Raw genomic sequence first — 27,639 nt, forward strand, 5'->3', positions numbered from 1 at the left:
CTTGTATGAGAGGAGGGCGGGACGGCCATGGCGTGGAGCGTTGTCTAGGGGGAGGGGAGGAGGAAAGCTGCTGGAGCCTGGCAGTGCAGACGTATCACTAGAGGAAGCTCCAGCAGCTCAGCCGGCATCTTCTGACAGCTCCTGGCAGCGCTGGTGAGTGTCTCCTGGCCAGTGTGTGGCGGCAGCTCTGACAGCAGGGCTGGGGACAGTGGACTGTGGTAGTATAGCAGTGACAGCGGCGTCCATTCCTCACTCAGGCTTCTATTACCAGTCATGCTGACTAGAGCATTGGCAGAAGCGATAGAAATGGGTTCATGGAAGACACCCTGCTGTATGCTCATCTCATGTCACTGCCTATGTGAGAAGGAGCTGGGTATCCTAGAAAGTAACTGCAGCCTTGCCCCTGTGCCAGGGCCATTCATGTCAGGCAGGTGTCCTGTCTGCACTAGGGCAGTGCCAGCTGTGGGGCCGGCATCACATGCCCTCCTAATTTCTAATGCCCAGGACTGGTGTAGTACCAGGAGTAAAGCGCCCATACACTAGATGTTCCCCAGCAGCGTTCTCTCCGTCTCCTCCATATACACGAGCGCCTATGTGTGCTTTTTTCCTGTAGCATTTTTTTATAGCATTTTGTAAGCTTTTCTGTGGGTGATTTTCTAATGTTTCATTTTAAATCCAATAAAGGGGTTTTCCTACAAACAAAATACATTTTAATCAGTAGATTTTGGAATAATAATAACTTCCACAATTGGACGAGTTTAAATAAAATGTCCCTGAGCTGAGATAATCTTATAAATGTGCCCCTGCTGTGTACTGTGTAATGGCTGTGTATGACCGTACAGGGACATGGTCTGATCATACCACATCTCCTGGGCAGGGGAGGAAGCAAAAGAGTATACAGAAATTACAGCAGGCGATCACAGCTGATTCTTTCTTTGAGGTAAAACATTGTTTAAAAACAGGCAGGGAAATGTTTTACCTCACAGAAAGAATCAGCTGTGATCCCAAAAAATCATCCCCTTTATAAAGACCGCTGTGAATCAGGTCCTAGGTGTCAGGTTGTCGTGGGCATACTTCTACGGTATATGTATCAGCTGTACAGCCTTTATCACATGCCTTATTTTCACATAGTTGGAATTTCTTTTAGAGGTTTCTTCCCCCACCACTCCTAGGTTTTTCCCTGGGCTACTACTATTGTCATGAGAAGGACTATGGTTTCCTGTACAAAACCATTTACTGTAGATGTCACAGAGATGACATGTTTGATTGTCACATTTTTTTTTTCCCCGCAAGATTAAGAATGGCAGAAAGATTCAAGATTGAAAGCCCCAATGTGCGATATTTAAAAGATCTCATAGAAGCAGATTACAACTATAATACCACCAGTGTTTATGAAGAAAATGGCGTTACCAAGGTAATAACTGAAATCTCATGTAATGTGAAAGAGTTGATCACTCGCTATGGTAAGCAATATAATGAAATGTGTAGCCATCAGAGGAGATAAAAAAAAAACAAGTTTACCATGCACTTAATGGGACTCCGGCGACACTTTGTTGCTGTCATTTTACACAATTTAATTCATTCAGCATTTAAAGGGAACCTGTCACTTGAAAAAAAGCTATTAACCTGCTGATATGGGGCTAATCTGCAGGTGAATCGCATTCTGAAGATACCCAGCGCCCGCACGTAGACCCCCACTGCCAGTAGGAAATTAACTTTATTCCTCCCAGCGTTCAGCGCCCAGTCATATCGGTGGCTCAGGTCCAGTCACCTCTCTGTGTGTAGAGAGCGGCAGCTGTAACCGCACCCCCGCACTAACTGACAGCAGCTCAGCATTAGAGTCGCCTGTCAGTCAGTACGTGGCTACAACCGCCGCTCTTTATACATAGAGCGATGACAGAACCGTGACTGAACGCCGAATGCTGCTGTTAATTTCCTCCTGGCAGCGGCGCTCTAAGTGCAGGTACCGGGCAGGTTCAGAATGTGATTAATCTGCAGATTAACCCAATATCTGAAGGTTAATAGCGTTTTTTTCACGTGACAGGTTCCAGAACATAATAAATTATCAGTTATAAGCAGTCCCTTAAATTTCTCAAAATATAAAGACCCCCATTCCAGTTATGGAAACTTGTTGTTTTCAGTCATCCATCTACAGTGTATAGGTGCCCCTCCAGCATGTTATTCACAAGAGAAGGCGGATCAAGCTTATTTTAATATCAATTTCCATAACTTTTGTCCTCCATGGAGATAATTCTCTGCCAGAGGTGTCTGACCGTGGCTTTCTGCCATCTTGGCTGAACTGAGCATTTATATGTATGGGATAGCTGAGGGAGAGATCTATCACCAATGGTCATGTAAGGGTGTAAAGGCACTTTTAATGTTCTGTTCACAAGAGCATCATATTTTCTTATTACTTCTTTAATTACTTGAATGGTTGCAAATAGAGGTGAGAAAATTAATTTGCAGAAACGTAGTCCAACTGCTAAGTCCGTATTCCACAGCCACTGGATGAGAGTCCTATGAACTACCTCTTGTCTGCTGGGCTGGTGTTTTTGGCTCCTCATTTGGTCGGCTAAGCTGGCGTGATGTCATTTTTGTGGCAAGATGCGCACACCACATTGTGCCAGACTGGCTAAGCTAAAGAGAAGCTGGAGATGCAGGCAAGAATGAGGCTGTTTTCAAGGCACTTTCATGCAGTGGCCATAGAATATTGATCTGCCCGCTAGGCCGGGGGTCACAAAAATGTATTCACTGATCTCTACTTGCAACAGATCCTTTGTGTAGGAAAACTGATGGTTCTTCTGATGGGATAGTTTGATTTCTTGTGGGCTATTACTAGAATGTGGCCATTTATCTCAGGTTATCGTCACACTACTTTTGAACCAACTTTGTCGTCAGAGACTCAGAAAAATGGAATTCAGACAGAACTCCTAATGATTCATTTAATTATTGGGGAAACTGAATCCTAAATCTGCAACTTTGAACCATGACTTTTCATATTTTAAGGAGAACACAACACCTGAAAGGTAATCTGTCTGTAGGATCAACCAATCTCAGCCGTCAACATGGGCATGCAGGTGATAGAATGTTGGATAAAATGATATATCTGCGATCTGCTGTCTTATTCCAGAGAAATCCATGTTTTTCTCATGTAAATGGACAAAACACAGATTTGCATGAGAATCTGCCTTCAGAGATTATTATAAATGAAAGTTAGAGACATGTAGATCAGGCGAGCAGACTGTCAGTCATTACATGTCTCACACTGGTAACTCCCCCTTTTATATAATAATCTCTGGAGACAGATTCTCATGGAGATCAGTGTCCGGCCTATAGTCCTGAGCAGATCATTTACATATAAGAAAAATGTGGATTATTCTGGAATAAGACGTCAGATCACAGATATCAGGGTATCATGTTATTCGGCTTCCTATGACCTCCATGCACATATAGACGGCTTAGGAGGGTTCATCTACTGACAGATTCCCTTTAAAAAAACACCCACTTCAGACGTGTTATACTCCTGATCCTTCGTTTTCTTGACATGTGATGTCAGAGGAAAGTTAGATATTTAGTCGATCTTGCTGAAATCAGCAGGTTCAGCAGACATTCATCTAGTGTGTATGGAATTGTGTAATTGTCATTCAGGCTTTCCTGTGTGTTGCACTATTTAGGATGCATAATAGGTCTGGAATATAACAGACTCGATTCTAGTCACTAGTGTTGTCTGTAATGACTACCCTTGAGCATTATCACACAGATCCCGTGCTTCCTCCACTGGTGAAGTTAGACTTCCTTTCATAAATAAAATATGACTTCTATCACACTATCACTGAACTCGTCTCACATTTCATCTACTGATTGGCTACATTCAGTGGACAAGCTTTCTAGATGACAGGAGAAAACCTCAGCTTACTATTTGATAGCCCCTTTAAATGTATTTGAAACAGCAGGATACAACTTACTAATAAACTTCTATTAACACTGTGCTCTTATCTGAAATTATCAGTGCCCATCCCCTCAGCACCAGCTCCGACTTGTGCTCCAAATTCTGCCATGATGGATGCTTAAACAATTAGAAGGGTGCAAAAACTTGATGCTTAAAAATGCTAACAATTTACAGATAATGGCTCAAAGCAGATTTTTGGGTTTTTTTTGCTTCTTTTAGGGACAATATGAAAGTCAGTGTTAAAGGGCTTGTACGGGACTTAACAATTGGTGACCTATTGTAGAATGAATAACCAATGTGAGATCAGTTGGCACCCCCAGCGATCAATTGAAAAGTGCCCTGCTAGCAGCTGTATATAAGCGATCTCCAACACAGCAGCTTATTCCACGTGCTGCACTTAAGGGGTTGTCTCATGTTTGTTCTTCAGGAGGTTGACAGTTCATGCTGGCTGTAGTTGCAAAGTTGCTTGTTTTTCCAATCACTTTGCAATTTTAACCACTTAAAAACATGAGACAACCCCGTTAATCTCCTACTAGGAGATACAGTATTCAGCAGCAACCATAAAGCAATGGAAGAGGCTGTTTTGTTCATCATTTACGGTATATCCGACTGCTTCCAGTGCTAATTTCAGCTGATTGGTGGGGGTCCAACACACCGCTCCCCTACCAATCTTATATTGATGACGTATTCCATGGATAGGTCATCAAGTGTTCTGTCTTAGATAATCCATTTAAGAGTAGGAAACTCTGATGGCACTATTAATAATAAATGCTTCCACCACTTGTATTGGGAACACACTGGTTGCACAGAGAATATAATGGCATCACTTTGTTAATACTAGTAATATTTGAGGACAATTCTTTATTATTGGGGGGACTTTCCTGGCAAATGGGCCCATTCCCTTTTTGAGCATACTACTTCCTGTGATTATGAGCGCTATATTTCACTACAGGGCAAAGTGGTCATTGGTTAATACGGGTGCCTGTGACCCATGTAATATATAAACCGAACCTCACAGGTGCCATTCAGTAACCAATGAGCACCCTTTACTAGAGCGCAAAACGCTCATCTGCTGCTTCTGTGACAGATGAGCTGTAAGTCTGTCTTTTACTAGCTAGGAAAGCGCTAATTGTGGTCTTGTAGGGGCTGGCCTGGCAATCAGCTGTTACTTATAAGGAAGACTGGGGCCACAAGTGGAGGCAGAGTGGGCTGCATGCATGCTGGGGGCTATGCTCTCTAAAGCTTTAGGTATTCTTTCTTACACTTTGGAACCAACTTATTGTAGAAAACACCTCAGGTCATCTTTTGATGGCAGCACTCCCAACATTAGGGCTAGGGAACAGCTAAGTTGTACATTCTTGCTCATTTTGTGCTTTTATCATATAGACCTAAACCTACATGTATGCATCTCTGTCGTCATTTTAATGGAAGTGTTGGACAGTCCTCTTGGCTCTGACCGTAAATTATTTTGTCTAAATGGAAAGATAAAAAGAGCTTTGTACTGCTGACTTTATGTCCACACCTTCTCCATGTTTCCCCTGCAGACTGTGATTTCATGTTTCCATGTAATAAATATACATCTTGTCCACAGGTCAAACCATGTTCCACCAAGTTCACTTTCAGGACAGAAAGAAAAGTACCCAAACTTGGAGTTATGTTGGTTGGCTGGGGCGGAAATAATGGGACCACAGTTACCGCAGCAGTATTAGCCAATCAAATGGGGCTGTCGTGGATGACCAAGACAGGAAAGAAGGTACTCTATGACATAGAAATATTTAATTTTACTGCCCAAATCTGTAACTCCACCAAGCATAAAGGCTTCTAAGTGTTTCATTAGCCATAGCCTTCTAGTAATGTAACATAATAGACATACAGAATCACTTTACTCTAATGGGGTTACTCTCTCCACAGGATTGATGTCATTGGTTTATGGCAATAATCATGTAAGCACAGGTAGGGTTTATACAGTGCTACATGTAATGTGAAAGCTGCAGGAGTCATGAAACACATTGCGCTGTGGGATCAGGTTTCCTCTCTTAGTGATAAGATTATTGAAGGCTTTATAAAAGTTTATTACTTTGTGCGGGGTTATTGAGTGCAGAGACATCTGGTGAAAGTTTGTCTAGATGAACTGATTTCACTCGTATGAATTCTATTTCTAGGTTGCCAACTATTATGGTTCATTATTCCAGTCATCCACAGTCTGTTTGGGCTGTGGACCTGATGGAGATGTACATATTCCTTTTCGTGACCTTCTTCCCATGGTACATCCTAATGATATTATCTTTGATGGTAAGTTGTGGTTTGTCTAGTTTTTTCCATAGTCAGTCATACACAAATCACCCAATCAGATTCAAAACATATTTCACGAGCAAATTGGAAACTGGAAAAAGTGATTTAATTGGGTGACATTGCAACGCGTCATCAACCCCACCTATGAGACACTATTGGAATATTATGTCAATCTGCCTTTCATATCTCCAAGGGAAATGCACATTACCGAGCCAAGCAGATACCTGTTCTCCCAAGCAGATACTAGTTAAACTCTAGATTTGAGCCAAAAGTTGCATAAAAGTGGATATTTGCTTTAACAGATTTTTTAAATGTAATGAATATCTAAATTTATATTTATTTGGAATCCTATAGGATGGGATATTTCATCTTTAAATCTGTCTGATGCTATGAAGAGAGCAGAGGTTCTAGACTGGCAACTCCAGGAACAATTGAGACCTTACATGGAAAAGCTGCAGCCGCGACCTTCAATTTACATACCAGAGTTTATTGCAGCCAATCAAGGAGACAGAGCAGACCACATTATCCATGGCACCAAAGCTGAACAGGCAAGTAAAGCCATACCTATATGGAAACGTGTACAGGGCAGAAAGACAACTAGTATAGATAACGAGCAAAAATCAGCACCACCTAATCCCATCCAAATAACAGTCAGGCAATGTCAGGCTTAGACACATAAGCCCCAAACACATGTATAGAAAAAGGGTGTATCTGGGCTCCAAGACCATGCATTAGAATTTCATGGCATATCTTTATTGTTAGATACCGCCAACATATTCCGCTTTACAGACATGGTCATCACTGTGCCCACTAGGGCTCACAATCTAGATTCCCCTATCAGTATGTCTTTGGAGTGTGGGAGGAAACCGGAGAACCCGGAGGAAACCCACGCAAACACGTGGAGAACATACAAACTCCTTGCAGATGTTGTCTTTGGTGGGATATGAATCCAGGACCCCAGCGCTGCAAAGGCTGCAGTGCTAACCACTGAGCCACCATGCCGCTAATCTATACTAGTTTATAGAAAAAGTGTGCATAGCAGCACTCCAGTTGGTGCATAAATAAATCTTTTATTACATTGCAAAAAGACAGGTAGAAATGCTGCTCTCTGTTTTTTGCAATGGAATAAATAATTTATGTACCAACTGGAGTGCTGCGATGCATCCTTTTTATATAAACTAGTATAGATAAGTATGGCATGTAATTCTAATGCTTGCTTTTATATTTAATAACTGTAGTGGGCTGAAATCCCTGCATCTTAACCTTTCACAGGTAAGCCACAGCTACCTGAGTGGATGAGCTGCAATACCAGACGCAGCCCAGGGACAATCGTAGCTGTGTTTATGGAAAAGCCAAGCTGTTGTTTTTAATGTTTTAGACTAACTCTTTAAAGGAGATGTGTAATCCGAAAATGACCAATTGTTTAAATCGAAACAAAATGCTAGGTGTATAATATAATATATATATATATTAAGTCCAGGAATATTTGGACAGTGACCGAATCTTCGTGATTTGGGCTTTGCATGCCACTATTTTTTATGTAAAATGAAACAACTGAGATGCAATTAAAGTGTAGACCTTCAGGTTTAATTAAAGGGGTTGAACAAGAATATCTTGTGAAACATGTAGGAATTGCAACCATTTTTCTACAAAGTCTCCTCATTTCAGGGGGCAGAAATGTAATTGGACAAATTAACTTTACCAGAAATAAAATTTTAATTTTTAATACTGTGTAGAGAATCCTTTGCAGACAATGACTTTGTGAAGCCTGGAAGCCATGGACGTCACCGAATGCTGGGTTTCCTCCTTTGTGAAGCTTTGCTGGGCCTTTATTGCAGCTGACTTCAGTAGTTGCTTGTTTGTGGGTCTTTCTGCCTTAATATTTGTCTTAAGCATGAAAAATGCATGCTCAACAGGGTTGAGATCTGGTGATTTACTCGGACATTGCAGAATATTCCACTTCTTTGCTTTAAAAAAAACTCCTAGGTTGCTTTCGCAGTATGGTTTGGGTCATTATCCATCTGTACTTTGATGCGCCGTCCAGTCATCCTTCCTGCATTTGGTTGAATCTGAGCAGAAAGTATAGCCCTGTACACTTCAAAATTAATCTGGCTGCTTCTGTCTTCAGTCACACCATCAATAAACATTAATGATCCAGTGCCATTTGAAGCCATGCATTCCCATGCCATCACACTGCCTTCACCATGTTTTACAGAGGATATGGTGTACTTTGGATCATGAGCTGTTCCAAGTCTTCTCCATACTTTCTTCTGTCCATCATTCTGCTACAGGTTGATTTTAGTTTCATCTGTCCAAAAAATTATTTTCCAGAACTGGGCTAGATTTTTTTAGATTTTTTTTTGGAAAAGTCTAATCTGGCCTTTCTATTTTTAAGGCTGATTAATGGTTTGCACCTTGTGGTGAACTCTCTGTATTTGCTTTCATGAAGTCTTCTCTTATTGGTAGACTTAGATACAGAAACACTGACATCCTGGAGAGTGTATTTCACTTGGCTGAATGTTGCGTAGGGGTTTTTCTTCACCATGGAAAGGATTCTGCGATCACCCACCAATGTTGTCTTCCGTGGACGTCCAGGCCTTTTTGAGTTCCCAAACTCACCAGTGCACTTTTTTTTTTTTTCAGAATGTACCAAACTGTTGATTTGGCCACGCCGAACATTTCTGCTATCTGATGGATTTCTTCTTGTTTTTTCAGACTAATGTTGGTCTGTTTCTTTTCCGTTGAGAGTTCCTTTGACCGCATGTTGTGGGTTCACAGCAACAGCTTCCAAATGCAAATGCCACTCCTGGTCTCAACTCCAGACCTTTTACCTACTTAATTGATGATGGCTTAATGAAGGAATAGCCCATGCAGCCCATTTAAAGAGCTTTTCAGTTAATTGTTCAATTTTTCTTGGTCCCTTGAAAAAGAGGCAGCTACATATTAAAGAGCTGTAATTCCTAAACCCTCACTTCAATTAGGATGTGAATACCCTCAAATTAAGGCCACATTCACACGTTCAGTATTTGGTCAGTATTTTCCATCAGTATCTGTAAGCCAAAACCAGGAGTGGATGATAAATACAGAAGTGGTGACGTGTTTCTATTATACTTTTCCTCTGACTGTTCCACTCCTGGTTTTGACTTACACATACTGATGTAAAATACTGACCAAATACTGATCGTGTGACCGTGGCCTAAAGCTGAGAGTCTGCACTTTTAAGCCCATATTAATTATATAACTGTATCTTTAATTTTTTTTTTTTTTTCGTAAACAGCTAAAATGCTTGTGTGACTGCTCAAATATTTTTGGACTTAAGTTAGCTTTTAGGTCTTACTCTTGACCTTTCCTGTTCTGTACAGAAGACTCTTCAGCAGTCTCAATATCTTGACACACAGGATTTCAAGAACAGGTAACACCTCTATACACAGTACATAATACAGGATCCACCATTCACAATATGTGATGTCACAGCTGACCCTACTCTCTTTCTCCCCTCACGATGGCCTTTGCTCAGGTTAGGCAGGCTCTGACAACTCTTCTTTGAAAAAGATGGGGTCTGAGTCAGTCCAGCATGAAATGAGTATCTTAAATTATCCCTAGTGGCCACTGTGAAAATTGCAAGATTTTGTATTTTTATATAGTTAGTGATATGTAAAATAAACATAAAACATAAAAACCTGATTTAAACAATAGGTAATTTTCCGGTTGATACATTCCCTTTAACAAGTTGGCTTTCTCTAATTTTTTTTCGGACTGAAGAAATTTTTTGTGTGTTTTATTATTAATTGTGTAGTATTCCCTTTATCAACCTCAGTATAATTCCATGTCTTATGGCTTTGAATACACTTGCATTTTCCATTTTTCATGCAGCGTTCTGGTAGTTTTTTTTTTTGAGAACAGAGTGGTCAGCAAAATGGTTTTGAGACAAAAATTGCTGGAAACTTTATAGACCTAATCATTCGTCAATAGGGTTCTTGGTGATTGATTAAGATACTTTCTAAAACAGATCTGTCATGGCTTCATTAACAACAAAATCCCTGACAGGAGTGTGAGCAGAGCTGTATTTTGTCATTCATAGAGCTGCAAACATGAGTAGTTTAATACAGGTTACAAAATGTAAATATTTAATTTCGTGTTCTGAAACTTGTTCTTGTGTATCCAGAAGAAATGGCATAAATGTCTGATACGTATACGTCCCATCACTGGGATCTATATGTATCTTGCATGTGATGTTCCCGATCTCGTTTCTGCTGTCAGTGAAGTGGTGGCAATAGAACCCTGCACCACCCCAATGACTGGAAATCAGTGGCTGCATTGAGAAAATAATTTCATTTCCTCCCTATAGCCGCTGCTCCATTTACCTGGCTAAATAGAATTGAAACGTTATTTAACTGCAGATTGACCACTATATCTGCAGGTAAATGGTGTTTCTGAACTTTACAGTGTTTGTAGACCAGACCTTTTAGGAGTTTACTTAATTGATTGCTATATAAATCATTACTATGAAATTTCACAGCACAGTGGTGGGGAGACTTCATCCATCCTCTTTCCTCTGGGGTTTGGATAATTTTAGACTCAAACACCAAGGTGGGTTTTCTCACACACCTATCAAAACATTTTTTTATTCAATTTTATTTGTTATTTATCAATATTTGTGCTTTTTCTCACTTTATATGTAGGTCCAGAAAATTCGTGAAGACATCCAAGAGTTTAAGAGAACCAGTGGAGTAGACAAGGTTATTGTTTTGTGGACTGCAAATACTGAAAGGTTCTGTGACGTGATCCCTGGGGTTAATGATACTGCTGATAACTTGCTGAAGGCCATTGAGGTAAGTGCTCTGTGAGTCTTCTAGGCAAAGTTCTGACAAGCAAATGAAATAGTCCCATCTGTCAGGATAAAACTTGTCTGGGTTGTCAGAGAATACTGATGAAATGGAGTAGTGCAGCTACAAGTGCTTCTCACTAAATTAGAATATCATCAAAAAGTTAATTTATTTCAGTTCTTCAATACAAAAAGGGAAACTCATATATTATATAGAGTCATTACAAACAGAGTGATCTATTTCAAGTGTTTATTTCTGTTAATATTGATGATTATGGCTTACAGCCAATGAAAACACAAAAGTCATAATCTCAGTAAATTAGAATAATTAACAAAAAACACCTGCAAAGGCTTCCTAAGCATTTAAAAAGGTCCCTTAGTCTGTTTCAGTAGGCTCCACAATCATGGGGAAGACTGCTGACTTGACAGATGTCCAGAAGGCAGTCATTGACACACTCCACAAGGAGGGTAAGCCACAAAAGGTCATTGCTAAAGAAGCTAGCTGTTAACAGAGTGCTGTATCCACCCATATAAATGGAAAGTTGAGTGGAAGGAAAAAGTGTGGTAGAAAAAGCTGCACAAGCAACCGGGATAACCGCAGCCGTGAAAGGATTGTTAAGAAAAGGCCATTCAAAAATTTGGAGGAGATTCACAAGGAGTGGACTGCTGCTGGAGTCATTAATTCAAGAGCTACCACACACAGACGTATCCAGGACATGGGCTACAAGTGTCACATTCCTTGTGTCAAGCCACTCATGACCAATAGAGAACGCCAGAAGCGTCTTACCTGGGCCAAGGAGAAAAAGACCTGGACTGTTGCTCAGTGGTCCAAGGTGTTGTTTTCAGATGAAAGTACATTTTGCATTTCATTTGGAAATCAAGGTCCCAGAGTCTGAAGGAAGACTGGAGAGGTACACAATCCAAGCTGCTTGAGGTCTAGTGTGAACTTTCCACAATCAGTGATCAGCCATGTCATCTGCTGGTGTAGGTCCACTGTGAAATTTTATCAAGACCAAAGTCAGCGCAGCCGTCTACCAGGATATTTTAGAGCACTTCATGCTTCCCTCTGCCGACAAGCTTTTTGGAGATGGAAATTTCATTCTCCAGCAGGACTTGGCACCTGTCCACACTGCCAAAGTACCAATACCTGGTTTACACACAACAGTATCACTGAGCTTGATTGGCCAAAAAACTCGCCAAGAGGAAGATGAGAGACACCAGACCCAACAATGCAGACGAGCTGAAGGCTGCTCTCAAAGCAACCTGGGCTTCCATAACACCTCAGCAGTGCCACAGGCTGATCGCCTCCATGCCACGCAGCATTGATGCAGTAATTGATGCAAAAGGAGCCCCGACCAAGTATTGAGTGCATTTACTGAACATACATTTCAGTAGGCCAACATATCGGATTTTTAAAACATTTTTCAAGCTGTTGTTATAAAGTATTCTAATTTACTGAGATAATGACTTTTGTGTTTTCATTGGCTGTAAGCCATAATCATCAACATTAACAGAAATAAACACTTGAAATAGATCACTCTGTTTGTAATGACTCTATAATATACGAGTTTCACTTTTTGTATTGAAGAACTGAAATAAATTAACTTTTTGATATTCTAATTTAGTGAGAAGCACTTGTACATAAGATGGCCATATCTTTCTTAATAATCCAATTCGCTTTCAGCTGTCCTGTCTGTTACATGCTAGAAGCATATGCAGAATTTCCTGCTCTGTATGTGTGAATGGGAAATGCCTCTTTTCTATGTAGATGGTTGGGGAGGGTATATGTAAGCAGCTTAGTTCCTCCCCATCACCTTGCAGTGCTCACGTATCTGGTTGGTTCAGAGAGATGACGCCATTCATGTTGCTGTCTTTGCACTTCCTTCCTAAGGGTCAGGTTTCATCACACTGGTGCTCTCGGCACAGACCTCTGTACTGCTCACTGCTTGACATGTCATTTGACTTGCCTAGGAAAATGTGTGTAATCTATAGCGATTTATACAAGCGACACTATTATTGCTCTAGAACACAAGTCTAAAACTGAACTTTCCCCTCTCTGAGTTGGTATTCTTACCTAACCACTTACTAGTTACTCAATAAAGTAATTGTTATGTAGTAATATTGCGTTTTCCATGTGTCATTTTATCATTATATAATGGCATGAATTGGATAGATGCTTCTCAACCAGCGATTCTTGCTAGCTTCTTACTGATGATTATTTTTCGTTTCTTCACTTACACAGCTTGAACTTGAAGTCTCCCCTTCCACAATGTTTGCGGTGGCCAGCATTTTAGAAGGCTGTGCCTACATCAATGGTTCTCCTCAAAACACATTTGTTCCTGGGGCGATTGAACTGGCTGTGAGGCACTCTGTCTTTATTGGTGGAGATGACTTTAAATCTGGGCAGACCAAGATTAAGTCTGTCTTGGTGGATTTTCTTGTCAGTGCTGGATTGAAGGTAAATATGTGCTCCAAAATATTTTTAGTCCTAAGTTTGTGTGCAGCTTTTTGCCTTCGTTAAAATATGACATCTGAAAAAGTGGCACACTATTACTTCTAGTATATAGAAGTAGACGGCAGCCCTTTACTGAAAGAGGTCCAACTAAAATAGGCTTATTTGTTACTGTTAAAGTTTATGTCCTATCATTTAATAATTCTTGCCACATGTTATAGAAAGCAGACTAGAGGGTCAGCCATTGGGAATATGCTATTAGAATCTATTCAGGCCGTCCTTTCATATCATTTTGTAGTGTAGGAATGTATTTTACATTTAATTTGAACCAAAGCCTCAATAGGATGAAGTATTCTTCAGTGATGTGTTCAGATTTGCTTCTCCCCCCTTGGTTTCCACATCTATGCAGCAGCACAGACTAAGGCTATGTTCTCCCTGAGTTTTTTTCAAGCGTTTTTGGAGCAGATACACTTCAGAATCCCCCTCGAAAACTATTGGAGAATTCTTACGATTCATTTATGTGGAAATCCACTTTACTGCTCACATGAGTATTCTTTCTTTTTTTTTTTCCCTGAAGAAGTTTTGAAAAACTGGTGGGTGGGAAGATGAAAGGGTTTGTTGCTTCTTTAAAGAGGATCCTGAAGGAAACCTCTCCAAACGAGGCACTGTCCAAAAGGCTGCAAACAACGCTTCAGGGAAAAAAAAACCTCTTTAGGAAACTGAAAACTTCTCCAAAACCTCCCATAAGCCGGAGAGTTTCCTGATGAGTTTTCTGCTTGAATTTAAACTCCTGCAAAAACTAACTTAATTATTTGTGCACTAATGCCCTGATTCATCATTCATGGCCTTTGTAAGTCTCTTTTTCTATTTTGTCTTGTGCTATTTGTTCCAATTTTTGCACCAAATTCTTCAAAGTAGCTTGCGTGGTTCTTGAATTTTGCGCAAAGTAAAAAAAAAATAGCCTTTTTTAATCTTTAACTTTTTTAACACAAATAGCCATTATCCTCTTTAATTCAGAATGGCAGAGATATTGCACCAAAATATCTTGTGTACATAAAATCCCTTCAATGGTAACTGGAGTACTGCTCTGACACGTTTTGCAACTTTTCGAAAAGTTACATACGATGAATCAGGCGAAAACATATGGAAGCCCTGAACTCTGCCCAGTGATGGAAAAAAAACACTCATAGATTAAAAAAAAGGCGCAAATGGAAAGATGAATATGAAACAAAAGGAATGGTTTGCAGCTTTTTGATCTGAAAGTGCCTCGTTTGGAGAGAATTCCTTCAAGCGTTAAATTAACACGCATTTCCTTTTTTTTTAATCAGGTGTTTTTCAAAATCTCTTCAGGAAAAAAAAAAGCTCAAACTCCTGATATGAACAGAAAAGTAGATTTTCCATAGAAATGAATTGAGTTTCCCAAGAAATTTTGAAGAATTTTTGAGTCTATTTTGGAGATCATCCACACAAAAAATAAGCCCTCAAACATCTGTGCTCATTCCTCAAGGCTATGTTCACACAACATTTTTTCTCAGTGTTTTTTGAGCAATTCACTCTGAAAACAGCCTGAAAAGCATTCACAAAACGCTTGAAAGAATCTTCCTATTCATTCTTATGCATTACGACTTTCTGATCATATGTTCAGGCTTTTGCGCGTCTTTTAAAGGGGCTGTCTGGTCAAAAGTGATAAGACTGCAGTCACTCTGTGTGACTGCAGACTTATGAATCCCCCCAGCACAGGCACTGTACGTTGTGGGGATTTGCCGGTTCCTGACCCAGGATCGGAGGGTATGTATGAGTTATACATACCCCTGGCCAGTGGGCGTGGCCTCACTCTCCATACACTTGTATAGAGCGAGCCCATGCCTTCTAGTTGGACACGCCCACTGGCCGTCCACATCACTAGACGGGGTATGGCCTCGCTCTATACAAGTGTATTGAGCGATACCCTCCGGTCCTTGGTCAGAAACCGGTGAATCCTCGCAGCACACAGTGCTCTGGGGGGATTCATTAGTCTGCAGTCACACAGAGTGACTGCATACTTATCACTTTTGACCGGACAACCCCTTTAACCACTTCAGGTCTCCAAAAATACAAAGTGGTTGAAAGTAAGCACACCATTCTTCTGTTTTTTTATGCTGGGGAGACGCTCCATACATAATGATACAAGTCGATGGGAAGGTTAAAAAAAAAAACCTGGCTGTATTTTTTTGAGCATTTTGTCAAAGTTTTCACTTAACAAAAAATGCTAGTGTTTTTTTTTCATTGCTTAATAATGTCAAAAAATCTCTGAGCTAAGAAAAAAAACCTTTTTACAGAAAACGGCAACAGAAATATTAGCCAACTACTTCAAGAAACATTAACAAAACAATAGCACAACTGCTTTAAGATTTAACCCCTTCACGGCGCAGCCCTTTTCCGTTTTTGTGCTTTCATTTTTTGCTCCCCTTCTTCCCAGAGCCATAACTTTTTTATTTTTCCATCAATATGGCCATGTTGAGGGGCTTGTTTTTCGTGGGGTGACTTGTACTTTTGAACGACACCATTGATTTTACCATATCTTGTACTTGAAAACGGGCAAAAAATTACAAGTGCAATGAAATTGAAAAAAAGTGTAATTCCACATATATAGATTATTTTTTATTTGAGTGGTGAAAAAAATCCAAAGTTTCTTTAAAAAAAAGGCACAATTTCCCAAGACCCGTAGCATCTCCATTTTTTCAGGATCTGGGGCCGGTGAGGGCTTATTTTTGCACACCGAGCTGACGTTTTTATTGATACTATTTTGGGGCCGATCCGATGTTTTGATCCCTTGTTATTGCATTTTATTGCAATGTTGCGGTGACCAAAAAAAATTCTGGCGTTTAGATTTTTTTTCTCGTTACGCCGTTTACCGTTCTGACTAATTTTTTTTTATATTGATAGATCGGGCGATTCTAAACACAGCAATACCAAATATATGTATATTTCATTTTTTTTATTGTTTTATTTTGAATGGGGCAAAAAGGGGAGTGATTTAAACTTTTTTACGTTTTTCAATATTTTTAAAAACATTTTTTTTTTCTACTTTTTACTTGCTTCAATAGTCTCCGTGGGAGACTAGAAGCTGCGATCTTCTGTGCTCATCTGCTATGAACGCCGACCCCTGGGTGGCGCTCATAGTAGATCGGCTATGACAAACACAGGGGTCTCCTGCTGACCCCGGGTTGTCATGCCAATCCATCGGTGACCCGTGATCATGTGACGGAGTCGCTGATGGGCGGAGCCAGTGACGCTCTTCCGTTGTGATCATGTTAAATGCCGCTGTCAGAGTTTGACAGCGGCATTTAACATGTTAACAGCTGTGGGTGGATCATGATTCCATCTGCGGCTGTTAAGGGCACATGACAGCTGTGGAGATCCGCATCAAAGGGGAAGTCATTACATGCGCAGTAAATGTACGGCGCATTTCGTGGAGAGGTTAAAGAAAAAAAAAATGTAAAAAAAAGCTAGTGTTTCCTGAAGCAGATTCCACTTGAAAACCTCATAGTTTTTACCTGCCTGAAAAAAATTTGTTGTGTAAACATACTCTAAGGCTATGTGCACATAATGCTTTTTTGGTGCGTTCTTTCCGCACAGAAATGGGCCAAAAACGCATTGCAAACCTTATCCCATGATTTCCTATGACATTTTGCAAGTTCTGTGCACATGATCAGGACTTTTCCTGACTGAATTTCATGTGCAGAAAAAGAAGCAGCATGTCCATTCTTTGTGCATTTTGGCCTGCGTTTTTTCTATATAATGCATTGGAAAAAACGCATGGCAAATCCGCAGGCAAAAAACACATGAAAATGCATCAAGAGGTACAGAAACGCTGCAGAAATTTCTGCAAGCAATTCCTGATCCTACACACATAGCCTTAGGGTGCGTTCACACTATCTGACCCACAGCCATTAAACAAATGTTCCTACTATATCTGGCTTGTCTAAACAGGCTTCCAGTCACCCGATGAACGAGCAGGCTATTAAACGAGATCTAAATTAGTGTTCTAGCTAGAGTCTGAAGAGTGTGCAAGAGAAGAAACATGTTATTTGGTAGTACAAACACCTCTTTGAGCTGTTGAAAGCTCTTCAAACTCCCCCGGCGAGCAACTGATATAAGTATTTAAAGGGAATTAGTCAGTAAGTTTTTGTTATGTAATCATAAAGCATGATTTAGTAGCAGAGACCCTGATTCCAGCTATGTCACTTGCTGGGCTGCTTGCTGTCATTTTGATACAGTCACAGATTTATCTGCTGCAGATCCAGCAGTTCTCAAAATGCTGAGCCCCTGTATGACCCCACCCACACCACTGATTGATTGACAGCTTTTTGTGTACACTGTATAGTTACAGATGTTAATCATTTGTGCTGGCGTGGTTATACAGATTGAATATAAGGCATGAGACACCTACCGCTACTATAGTGATAATCTCCTGCTGATAAAATACTAATTTTATTGAATATTGAAACAGCAACACATAGCGTAGTAAGTGAAACATCACTGGAATCAGAGTCTCGGTCTCCATTTTATGCAGCTCTCAGATTATATAGCAAAAATCTGCTGAGATTCCCTTTAACCCTCTTTAGTCCCCACTTTTGAAAGCCTACACTTGTGTATTTTGTTTCAATGTTTATAAGCCAAAACCAGGAGTGGAACAAACACAGCGATAGGTGTAATGGAAAGATTAGTATGTCATAGTTATATTTTGGCTTACAAATACTGATGCAAAACACTGACCTAATCCTGTGTGGAAGGGCCCTTCTATTGAATTATTGCCAGCAATATATACATAATCATCATTTAGCACTGTGAATAGCAATCAAGCAGGAAGGGCTAGGAACTGCTCTTTGTTTCCCTCTATGGTGCTCGGGCACCGGCCATCCAACCTTACAGCTGCACATAAATAATTAAGGGGTCAAGCTCCCATAATGTAACACATTATTTAGAATGTCCTTTCCTAGTGACAAGTTTCACATAAGTTTACAAATGGTGAGACTGAGAAACTAAATTACAGGACTGACGTGACCATTACTTTATGTATGAAGTAACCTGCCAACCATGTTAGGCAGCGTGAAATACGGACACGCTCCCTCCTTCTCCTAGAAGACATAGACTTATTGTGTGCCAGGCACAGGAAGAAGGGTCTCCTGTTCAGCTCCTCACCCCCTTGTCTCTGCCAGGCTCGATTAATTAACAGGTCATCGCCTTTATCGAAGTAAAACTAGCTTTTTTTTTTAAATGATATAAATCTAACCAGTGTGTAATAAATATATTTATTTATTTATTTATTTATTTAACTTTAGCTTTTATTGCTACAAAAACTTCATGTGATTCCAGCCTTCTAGTATCCTCAATCCTTGGAGATACCTTACTGATTTCTGTAGGTCTGATTGATAGGTCTGAGACCCCAGCACTCTCAAAATGTGCTCTGCAGAACCCTTTGTTATAAGGAACAAAAGTGCTCATGTGCCATCTTCTCTCTGCAAGAGCCCTGTTCTCAATGGGTGGACCCCCAGCAATCGCTAAGTAGTGAATAGCCCTTTGTGAAGTTTTGCAATATACCTGTACATGAAAACACTACACAACTTCTTTCTTTTTTTCCATGAATGAAACAGACGGTGTCCATAGTGAGCTATAACCACCTGGGTAACAATGATGGGAAGAACCTTTCTGCTCCTCAGCAGTTCCGCTCCAAGGAGATCTCCAAAAGCAATGTGGTGGATGACATGGTTCAATCAAACCCTATTTTATATGGACCAAATGAGAAACCAGACCACTGTGTGAGTACTTGAGCTCAGCAGGTCCATCTGTCGTCTTTTTCTCTACAGTATTATCTCATCTCTATAACAATTTGATCTCTTGGTTACAATAAAATTTTTCTACTCTTGATATTGAATCTTAAATACTGAGAGCTATTGGACCATTTTTAGGAATACTAAATGTCACCCAGTATCCCATTCCAGCTGTTCCTGCTCTTTTACTTGTGCCTTGGATGTCATTTAGGACTGTTATAGGCACTAGACAATTGACATTTACCATTAGGAATCTATAGTTTTCTAGTACACCAGCTTCATACCTGTTTATTTAATTTCCTAACCTTGGAAGGTTTTTTTTCTAGTACACCATTTCCATAATATTTTCCTCCACCTACCAGTAGCTAAGTTCTGTTGTGTGCTTTTTATAATATTCCATAATATTCCATATCTTTTGTCTGTGTCTAGGTGGTTATTAAATATGTCCCATATGTGGGAGACAGTAAAAGAGCAATGGATGAATACACATCCGAAATTATGATGGGTGGAACCAACACCATTGTTATTCACAACACTTGTGAGGTAAACCTTGTAATATTTGTCTTTTTGACCTCCGTTTTAGGAATTTGTAATATGTTGTAAAGTAACTGCAAGAAGGTCTATACTAATGGTTCCCATGTAGGGGAAACAGAAATCTACACTATGTATCTAAACGTTAATGCAAATCTCGTACGGTGTTAGACACGTTATATGTTAGTAGTAGTAGTTTTTTCACCTCAGTGAGGGTTGTAGTCAGAAAATTACAGTACATACAGGGGTACGGAAAGTATTCAGACCCCTTTAAATTTTTCACTCTTTGTTTCATTGCAACCATTTGGTAAATTCTAAAAAGTTCATTTTTTTTTCTCATTAAAGTACACTCTGCACCCCATCTTGACTTAATTTCTACATTTCTGGTTTTTTTTTTGCAAATTTATTAAAAAACAAAACTGAAAAATCACATGGTCATAAGTATTCAGACCCTTTGCTCAGTATGGAGTAGAAGCACCCTTTTGAGCTAGTACAGCCATGAGTCTTCTTGGGAATGATACAACAAGTTTTTCACACCTGAATTTGGGCATCCTCTGCCATTCTTCCTTGCCTATTCTCTCCAGCTCCGTCAGGTTGGATGGTGAACGTTGGTGGGCAGCCATTTTCAGATCTCTCCAGAGATGCTCAATTGGGTTTAGGTCAGGGCTCTGGCTGGGCCAGTCAAGAATGGTCACAGAGTTGTTCTGAAGCCACTCCTTTGTTATTTTAGCTGTGTGCTTAGGGTCATTGTCTTGTTGGAAGTTGAACCTTCGGCCAAGTCTGAGGTCCAGAGCATTCTGGAGGAGGTTTTCATCCAGGATATCTCTGTACTTAGCCGCATTCATGTTTCCTTCAATTGCAACCAGTCGTCCTGTCCCTTCAGCTGAAAAACACCCCTATAGCATGATTCTGCCACCACCATGTTTCACTGTTGGCATTGTATTGGGCAGATGATGAGCAGTGCCTGGTTTTCTCCACACTACCTCTTAGAATTGTCACCAAAAAGTTCTGTAATTTTCTCATCAGACCAGAGAATCTTATTTCTCATAGTCTGGGAGTCCTTCATTTGTTTTTGAGCAAACTCTATGCGAGCTTTCATATGTCTTGCATTGAGGAGAGTCTTCCGTCGGCCCACTCTGCCATAAAGGCCCGACTGGTGGAGGGCTGCAGTGATAGTTCACTTTGTGGAACTTTCTCCCATCTCCCTACTGTATCTCTGGAGCTCAGCCACAGTGATCTTGGGGTTCTTCTTTACCTCTCCCACCAAGGCTCTTCTCCCATGATTGCTTAGTTTGGCTGGATGGCCAGGTCTAGGAAGACTTCTGGTGGTCCCAAACTTCTTCCATTTAAGGATTATGAAGGCCACTGTGCTCTTAGGAACCTTGAGTAATGCAGAAATTCTTTTGTAACCTTGGCCAGATCTGTGCCTTGCCACAATTCTGTCTCTGAGCTCCTTGGTCAGTTCCATTGAGCTCATGATTCTCATTTGGTCTGACATGCACTGTGAGCTGTGAGGTCTTATATAGACAGGTGTGTGCCTTTCCAAATCAAGTCCTATCAGTTTAATTAAACACAACTGGATTCCAATGACGGGTTAGAACCATCTCAAGGAGGATCACAAGGAAATGGACAGCATGTGACTTAAATATGAGTGTCTGAGCAAAGAGTCTGAATACTTATGACCATGTGATATTTCAGTTTTCCTTTTTTAATAAATTTGCAAAAATTTCTACATTTCAGTTTTTTCAGTCAAGATGGGGTGCAGAGTGTACTTTAATGAGAAAAAAAAACAATTAACTTTTTAGAATCTACCAAAAGGCTGCAATTAAAGAGTGGGGTCTGAATACTTTCCGTACCCACTGTATATATGTATACTATAGGGGAATAGTTGTAGCGCTCCCATAGATAAGGAGGGAACTTAAAACACAATAATAGTGAATAAACATTTATTGAATAAAAGTATCAAAATATTACAACAATACACTAAACACAAAATTGGTGGCAATTAGTGAGAAGCACAACAAGGGACCACGTATGGTGTTAAGGGTACGTGGGAAAAGGGACCAGGAATCCCTAAAGGAAAAGCTCACAATAAAAAAATATATACAGTACAGACCAAAAGTTTGGACACACCTTCTCATTTAAAGATTTTTCTGTATTTTCATGACTATGAAAATTGTACATTCACACTGAAGGCATCAAAACTATGAATTTACACTTGTGGAATTATATACTTAACAAAAAAGTGTGAAACAACTGAAAATATGTCTTATATTCTAGGTTCTTCAAAGTAGCCACCTTTTGCTTTGATGACTGCTTTGCACACTCTTGGCATTCTCTTGATAAGCTTCAAGAGGTAATCACCGGAAATGGTCTTCCAACAATCTTGAAGGAGTTCCCAGAGATGCTTAGCACTTGTTGGCCCTTTTGCCTTCACTCTGCGGTCCAGCTCACCCCAAACCATCTCGATTGGGTTCAGGTCTGGTGACTGTGGAGGCCAGGTCATCTGGCCTAGCACCCCATCACTCTCCTTCTTGGTCAAATAGCCCTTAGACAGCCTGGAGGTGTGTTTGGGGTCATTGTCCTGTTGAAAAATAAATGATGGTCCAACTAAACGCAAACCGGATGGAATAGCATGCTGCTGCAAGATGCTGTGGTAGCCATGCTGGTTCAGTATGCCTTCAATTTAGAATAAATCCCCAACAGTGTCACCAGCAAAGCACCCCCACACCATCACACCTCCTCCTCCATGCTTCACGGTGGGAACCAGGCATGTAGAGTCCTTCCGTTCACCTTTTCTGCGTCGCACAACGACACGGTGGTTGGAACCAAAGATCTCAAATTTGGACTCATCAGACCAAAGCACAGATTTCCACTGGTCTAATGTCCATTCCTTGTGTTCTTTAGCCCAAACAAGTCTCTTCTGCTTGTTGCCTGTCCTTAGCAGTGGTTTCCTAGCAGCTATTTTACCATGAAGGCCTGCTGCACAAAGTCTCCTCTTAACAGTTGTTGAAGAGATGTGTCTGCTGCTAGAACTCTGTGTGGCATTGACCTGGTCTCTAATCTGAGCTGCTGTTAACCTGCGATTTCTGAGGCTGGTGACTCGGATAAACTTATCCTCAGAAGCAGAGGTGACTCTTGGTCTTCCTTTCCTGGGGCGGTCCTCATGTGAGCCAGTTTCTTTGTAACGCTTGATGGTTTTTGCAACTGCACTTGGGGACACTTTCAAAGTTTTCCCAATTTTTCACACTGACTGACCTTCATTTCTTAAAGTAATGATGGTCACTCGTTTTTCTATACTTAGCTGCTTTTTTCTTGCCATAATACAAATTCTAATAGTCTATTCAGTAGGACTATCAGCTGTGTATCCACCAGACTTCTACACAACACAACTGATGGTCCCAACCCCATCTATAAGGCAAGAAATCCCGCTTATTAAACCTGACAGGGCACACCTGTGAAGTGAAAACCATTTCCGGTGACTACCTCTTGAAGCTCATCAAGAGAATGCCAAGAGTGTGCAAAGCAGTCATCAAAGCAAAAGGTGGCTACTTTGAAGAACCTAGAATATAAGACATATTTTCAGTTGTTTCACACTTTTTTGTGAAGTATATAATTCCACATGTGTTAATTCATAGTTTTGATGCCTTCAGTGTGAATGTACAATTTTCATAGTCATGAAAATACAGAAAAATCTTTAAATGAGGAGGTGTGTCCAAACTTTTGGTCTGTACTGTGTATCAATATATGGCAGTATATGACCATACATAAGCTTTGGTTTAGAATAAACCTGAAAGACTTATGGTAGATTGTAGAGCATGTGTGCAACTGGGATCTCTAAATATAATGAAAATTTATCATCAGGTTCATGTTAATCCCACAAGCAAATATGCAATGCTGACTAACCAAGGCTATGAGTTACTATTGATAAGCTTAGCACGAGTTTATCATGCTAGATATTTAGAGTATAGTCATGCTGCCCGATGAGAAACAATATATATAAGGTAGAATATTGTTACTTTATATATATTATTTCTGATCAGGCAGCATGACTATACTCTAAATATCTAGCATGATAAACTCGTGCTAAGCTTATCAGTATTCACTCATAGGCTTGGTCAGTCAGCATAGATCTTCCTTTTTTTTCTAGGTTTAGTATGTCCAGGGGGGACCATTTTGGATAGGTTAACAGGGGGGACCTTGCGTGCCCTGCAGAATATTAATCCATGATGGCGTAGTGTGTTACTAACGGTAATGTTTGAGACTGTGGCCCCAGCCCTCTTCCCGGTCATTGAGCAGGTCCTCCAGTGTAGTTCTGGGCTGATTCCTCGCCTTTCTCAGAATCATCCTTATCCGACAAGGCGAGATCTTGCATGGAGCCCCAGACCGAGGAAGATTGACAATCATCTTGTGTTTCTTCCATTTTCTAATACTTGTGCCAACAGTTGTTGCCTTCTCACCAAGCTGCTTATTGTCCTGTAGCCCATCCCAGCCTTGTGCAGGTCTACAATTTTATCCCTGGTGCCCACAGTTCTTTGGTCTTCGCCATAGTGGAGAGGTTATAGTGTGATTGATTGAGTGTGTGGACAGGTGTCTTTTATACAGGTAATGAGTTCAAACAGGTGCAATTAATACAGGTAATGAGTGCAGAGTAGGAGGGCTTCTTAATGGAAAACTAACAGGTCTGTGAGAACCAGAATTCTTGCTGGTTGGTAGGTGATCAAATACTTATTTCATGCAATAACATGCAAATTAATTATGTAAAAATCATACAATGTGATTTTCTGGCTTTTATTTTTAGATTCTGTCTCTCACAGTGGAAGTGTCCCTACGATAAAAATTACAGAGCTCTCCATTCTTTGTAGGTGGGGAAACTTGCAAAATCGGCAGAGTATCAAATACTTATTTCCCCCACTGTTCTAGCAATATAGCATTAACTACTATGGTGGCAAAACCTTTGCACCAGTGTGCAATGTCTACAGTAACTGCTATGGTCAGTCCCAGGATTACCTTTCTGTCTATAATAGCTTTCACAATATGTCATAATCATGTTTTCTGTTGTCATAAAAAGTTCTTTTGAAAGTATTTACCACTTTTTTCATAACTTCTATTTTTTTAGGACTCCCTTCTTGCTAGTCCCATTATCCTAGACTTGGTAATCCTTACTGAAATTTGTCAAAGGATAACTTTCCGTCATGAAAAAGATCAAGATTTCCAGACTTTTCACAGTGTCCTCTCCATTCTCAGCTTCCTCTGCAAAGCCCCACTTGTGCCAGAAGGAGCCCCAGTAATTAATGCTCTTTTCAGACAAAGAAACTGCATTGAGAACATCCTGAGGTAATCTATAAGCTCTTCCTGTATTAAAGGGGTTGTCTCCTCATCTATCTTCAGAACTGCATTGCTCCCTAGCATTCCTGCCACTTGCTTGTTGGGAGCGGTACTCTCCTGCTTAATTAATATTTCATATCAGTGATATTTTTTGCTTTGTTGATCCGAATTGTGGTCTTTCTGATGTTGTAGGCAGAGGCAGCTTTGCAGCGTCAAGGAGTGCTATAGCACTGCAGCAGGCTGGGATTGGGAGCTAGCAGTGCATTGCTGCGATTTGGACAGCTTCAGCCCAGTGCTTACAAGCTCTATTGGAAAGAGCATGTAAGCATGGCACATGTTCTTTACAATTTTACCCACTTAAGATGATTAAATGTAAACAAAGTTTTTTTTTTCTTTGTATCATTTGTGTCAAAAGGGTTGCATCCCCCCAAATATCTACTGCAGAATGAACATCCAGTAAGAAATCTGACTCTTTTGATCTTCCAAATTTGTACCAACAGAGCTCAAATTGAGCCTTGTTGCAATTCCCTGGTAACATCTTGAGATGGCAAATATTTCATACATTGTTTGTGCTTTTACTTGATCTGGCCATATGCTTGTATTACTGAGTGCATTTTACGATGGTTTGACTGGGATGTAAAATTTTGTTTCTTTTTTTTAAATGCTTAATGTAATTTTCAGAGCATATCATATAGGATGAATTGCAGCACTCACCGGAATATAAAATGCAGCAGACTTTCCAAAAGCCTAAGGCATGTGGAATACAGAGAATATGGACAACAGTTGTTTCACCCTGGTCCCAAAAGCATGAAATAGCGTTTGTCCATATTGTCTGTATTCCACATGCCTACCCGCTGTAATTTTATGTGTTTTGAATAAAATCTCCTGGATTTTATATACAGATGAGTGCTGCAATTCATACTATAGCATATGCTTTGCAATTGCTCTCTGGACTTTTCTAATACCATTGCTGAGCACCACTGAAGTGTATGTGGGGAATGGCTCCTAATATGTGCGATACTTTTTTTCTTGCAATTGATTTAATATAATTTTCATTTGCTCCATTCTTGAAGTACCGCTCTGGGGTTTTCATAAATATCCCCACCAGATAGGTATTTTAATGAGAAGCTCTTGTATGTTCCCTGTATGTAGTAAAATACGTGTCAGTGGCCATCTTCTACTGTTTCCAGTGTTTCTATCTTCTGACCTCAGCCCTGACCGGCTGGAAGTCACTGCTAACTGTTACCATTACGATCTCTCTGGCTGTAAGTCTCAGAGCCCAGTTCTGAGTCTCATAGACTTACATTGAGCAGTGACTTCCGATCTACCCAGCAATTACTGGAGTGCTCCAGCCAGTCACAACTCTGATCACGTGGGCAGAAAAGGACCAGAGCAGTGACCGGAACAGCAGAAGGCGGCGACTGGCCAGTATTTTACTAACGACAGGAAGCATACATTACTACTGATACTTATCCAGTGGTGAAATAAGAAAACAAACCCGGAGTGGTACCTTAAGGTGACCTGCCCATACTGGGAGCCTAGTGCTTTACCTCCTATGCTTTGAAGTGTTGCCTATTCCATCTGTGACATTTATGAATGGTGTTTTTGTTCCAGGGCTTGTTTGGGTCTACCACCTCAGAATCATATGATGTTGGAGTACAAGATGCAAAGAAGTTTTATAAATCTCAAGAGATCCAGCCAAGTCTTAAGTTCTTGTCCTGTGTCCAATAAGAAAGGACCTGGACAGGTTAATGGCTTTTATCACCCAGGCATAAAAAATGGCCACTGTAATGGACTGGAGCAAACTGTGACCACCAGTGACACAGAGATAGAGAATTAGTTAAGGTCCACAAGTTGCTAGAATTTATCAATATGGACCCTTATGGAAGATAATTACCATAGAAGTTTGGGGTTCACACTACGATTGCACTGATCTTTTCTACATTAGATCTTGTCAGTTGTTTGATATGATCTAGTTACTCAAATTTTGCACTGCTTTCAGGTTAACATCCATATATTATTTTAATGCTAACATAATGAAGTTAATAAAACTAACTTCAAGTGACTTTGGTTGATGTCATTGTGTGATTGGACTACACTTATTACCCCTATAACTGAGACATTATACATAAATAGGTTGCTAAAAAGACAAAATGAACACCACATGCCAAGCGATTTGATTCAGAGGAAAGTGAGCCAAGTCACCGCAGTGTAACAGTCTTACCTTACAGGGAGTATGTCTTCCTGAACCCATATTTAAGTCCATAAGCTCTACAGGTGCAGCAGATACCTTCGGAGTGCCAAATCTTTCTACTCAATGCGATCCTGAATGTTTGTACAGATTCTAAGCCTCTTTTGATGAAGAACAAAGCCATATTTTCCATTTTTTCTTTGTAAGTGATGAGAAGTCTCATTATGAGAAATATTGAGTGGTACTGCTTAAACTGTG

General features: G+C 40.3%; 1 protein-coding gene across 1 annotated transcript; it reads left to right on the forward strand.

Moving 5' to 3' along the window:
• Positions 1–27,255, forward strand: ISYNA1 (inositol-3-phosphate synthase 1). The gene is made up of 11 exons (XM_073686384.1): positions 1–153; positions 1,294–1,414; positions 5,541–5,702; positions 6,112–6,241; positions 6,596–6,789; positions 10,924–11,073; positions 13,309–13,524; positions 19,155–19,319; positions 19,761–19,874; positions 24,982–25,199; positions 26,805–27,255. The coding sequence occupies exons 2-11, from the start codon at positions 1,301–1,303 to the stop codon at positions 27,028–27,030; spliced, it is 1,689 nt and encodes a 562-aa protein (XP_073542485.1). The 5' UTR covers positions 1–153; positions 1,294–1,300; the 3' UTR covers positions 27,031–27,255.
• Positions 27,256–27,639: the final 384 nt, after the last annotated feature.

Source organism: Phyllobates terribilis, unplaced genomic scaffold, assembly GCF_046119375.1.
Source record: "Phyllobates terribilis strain yellow unplaced genomic scaffold, ASM4611937v1 Scaffold_1__5_contigs__length_1240528914, whole genome shotgun sequence".
Taxonomy (NCBI): domain Eukaryota; kingdom Metazoa; phylum Chordata; class Amphibia; order Anura; family Dendrobatidae; genus Phyllobates; species Phyllobates terribilis.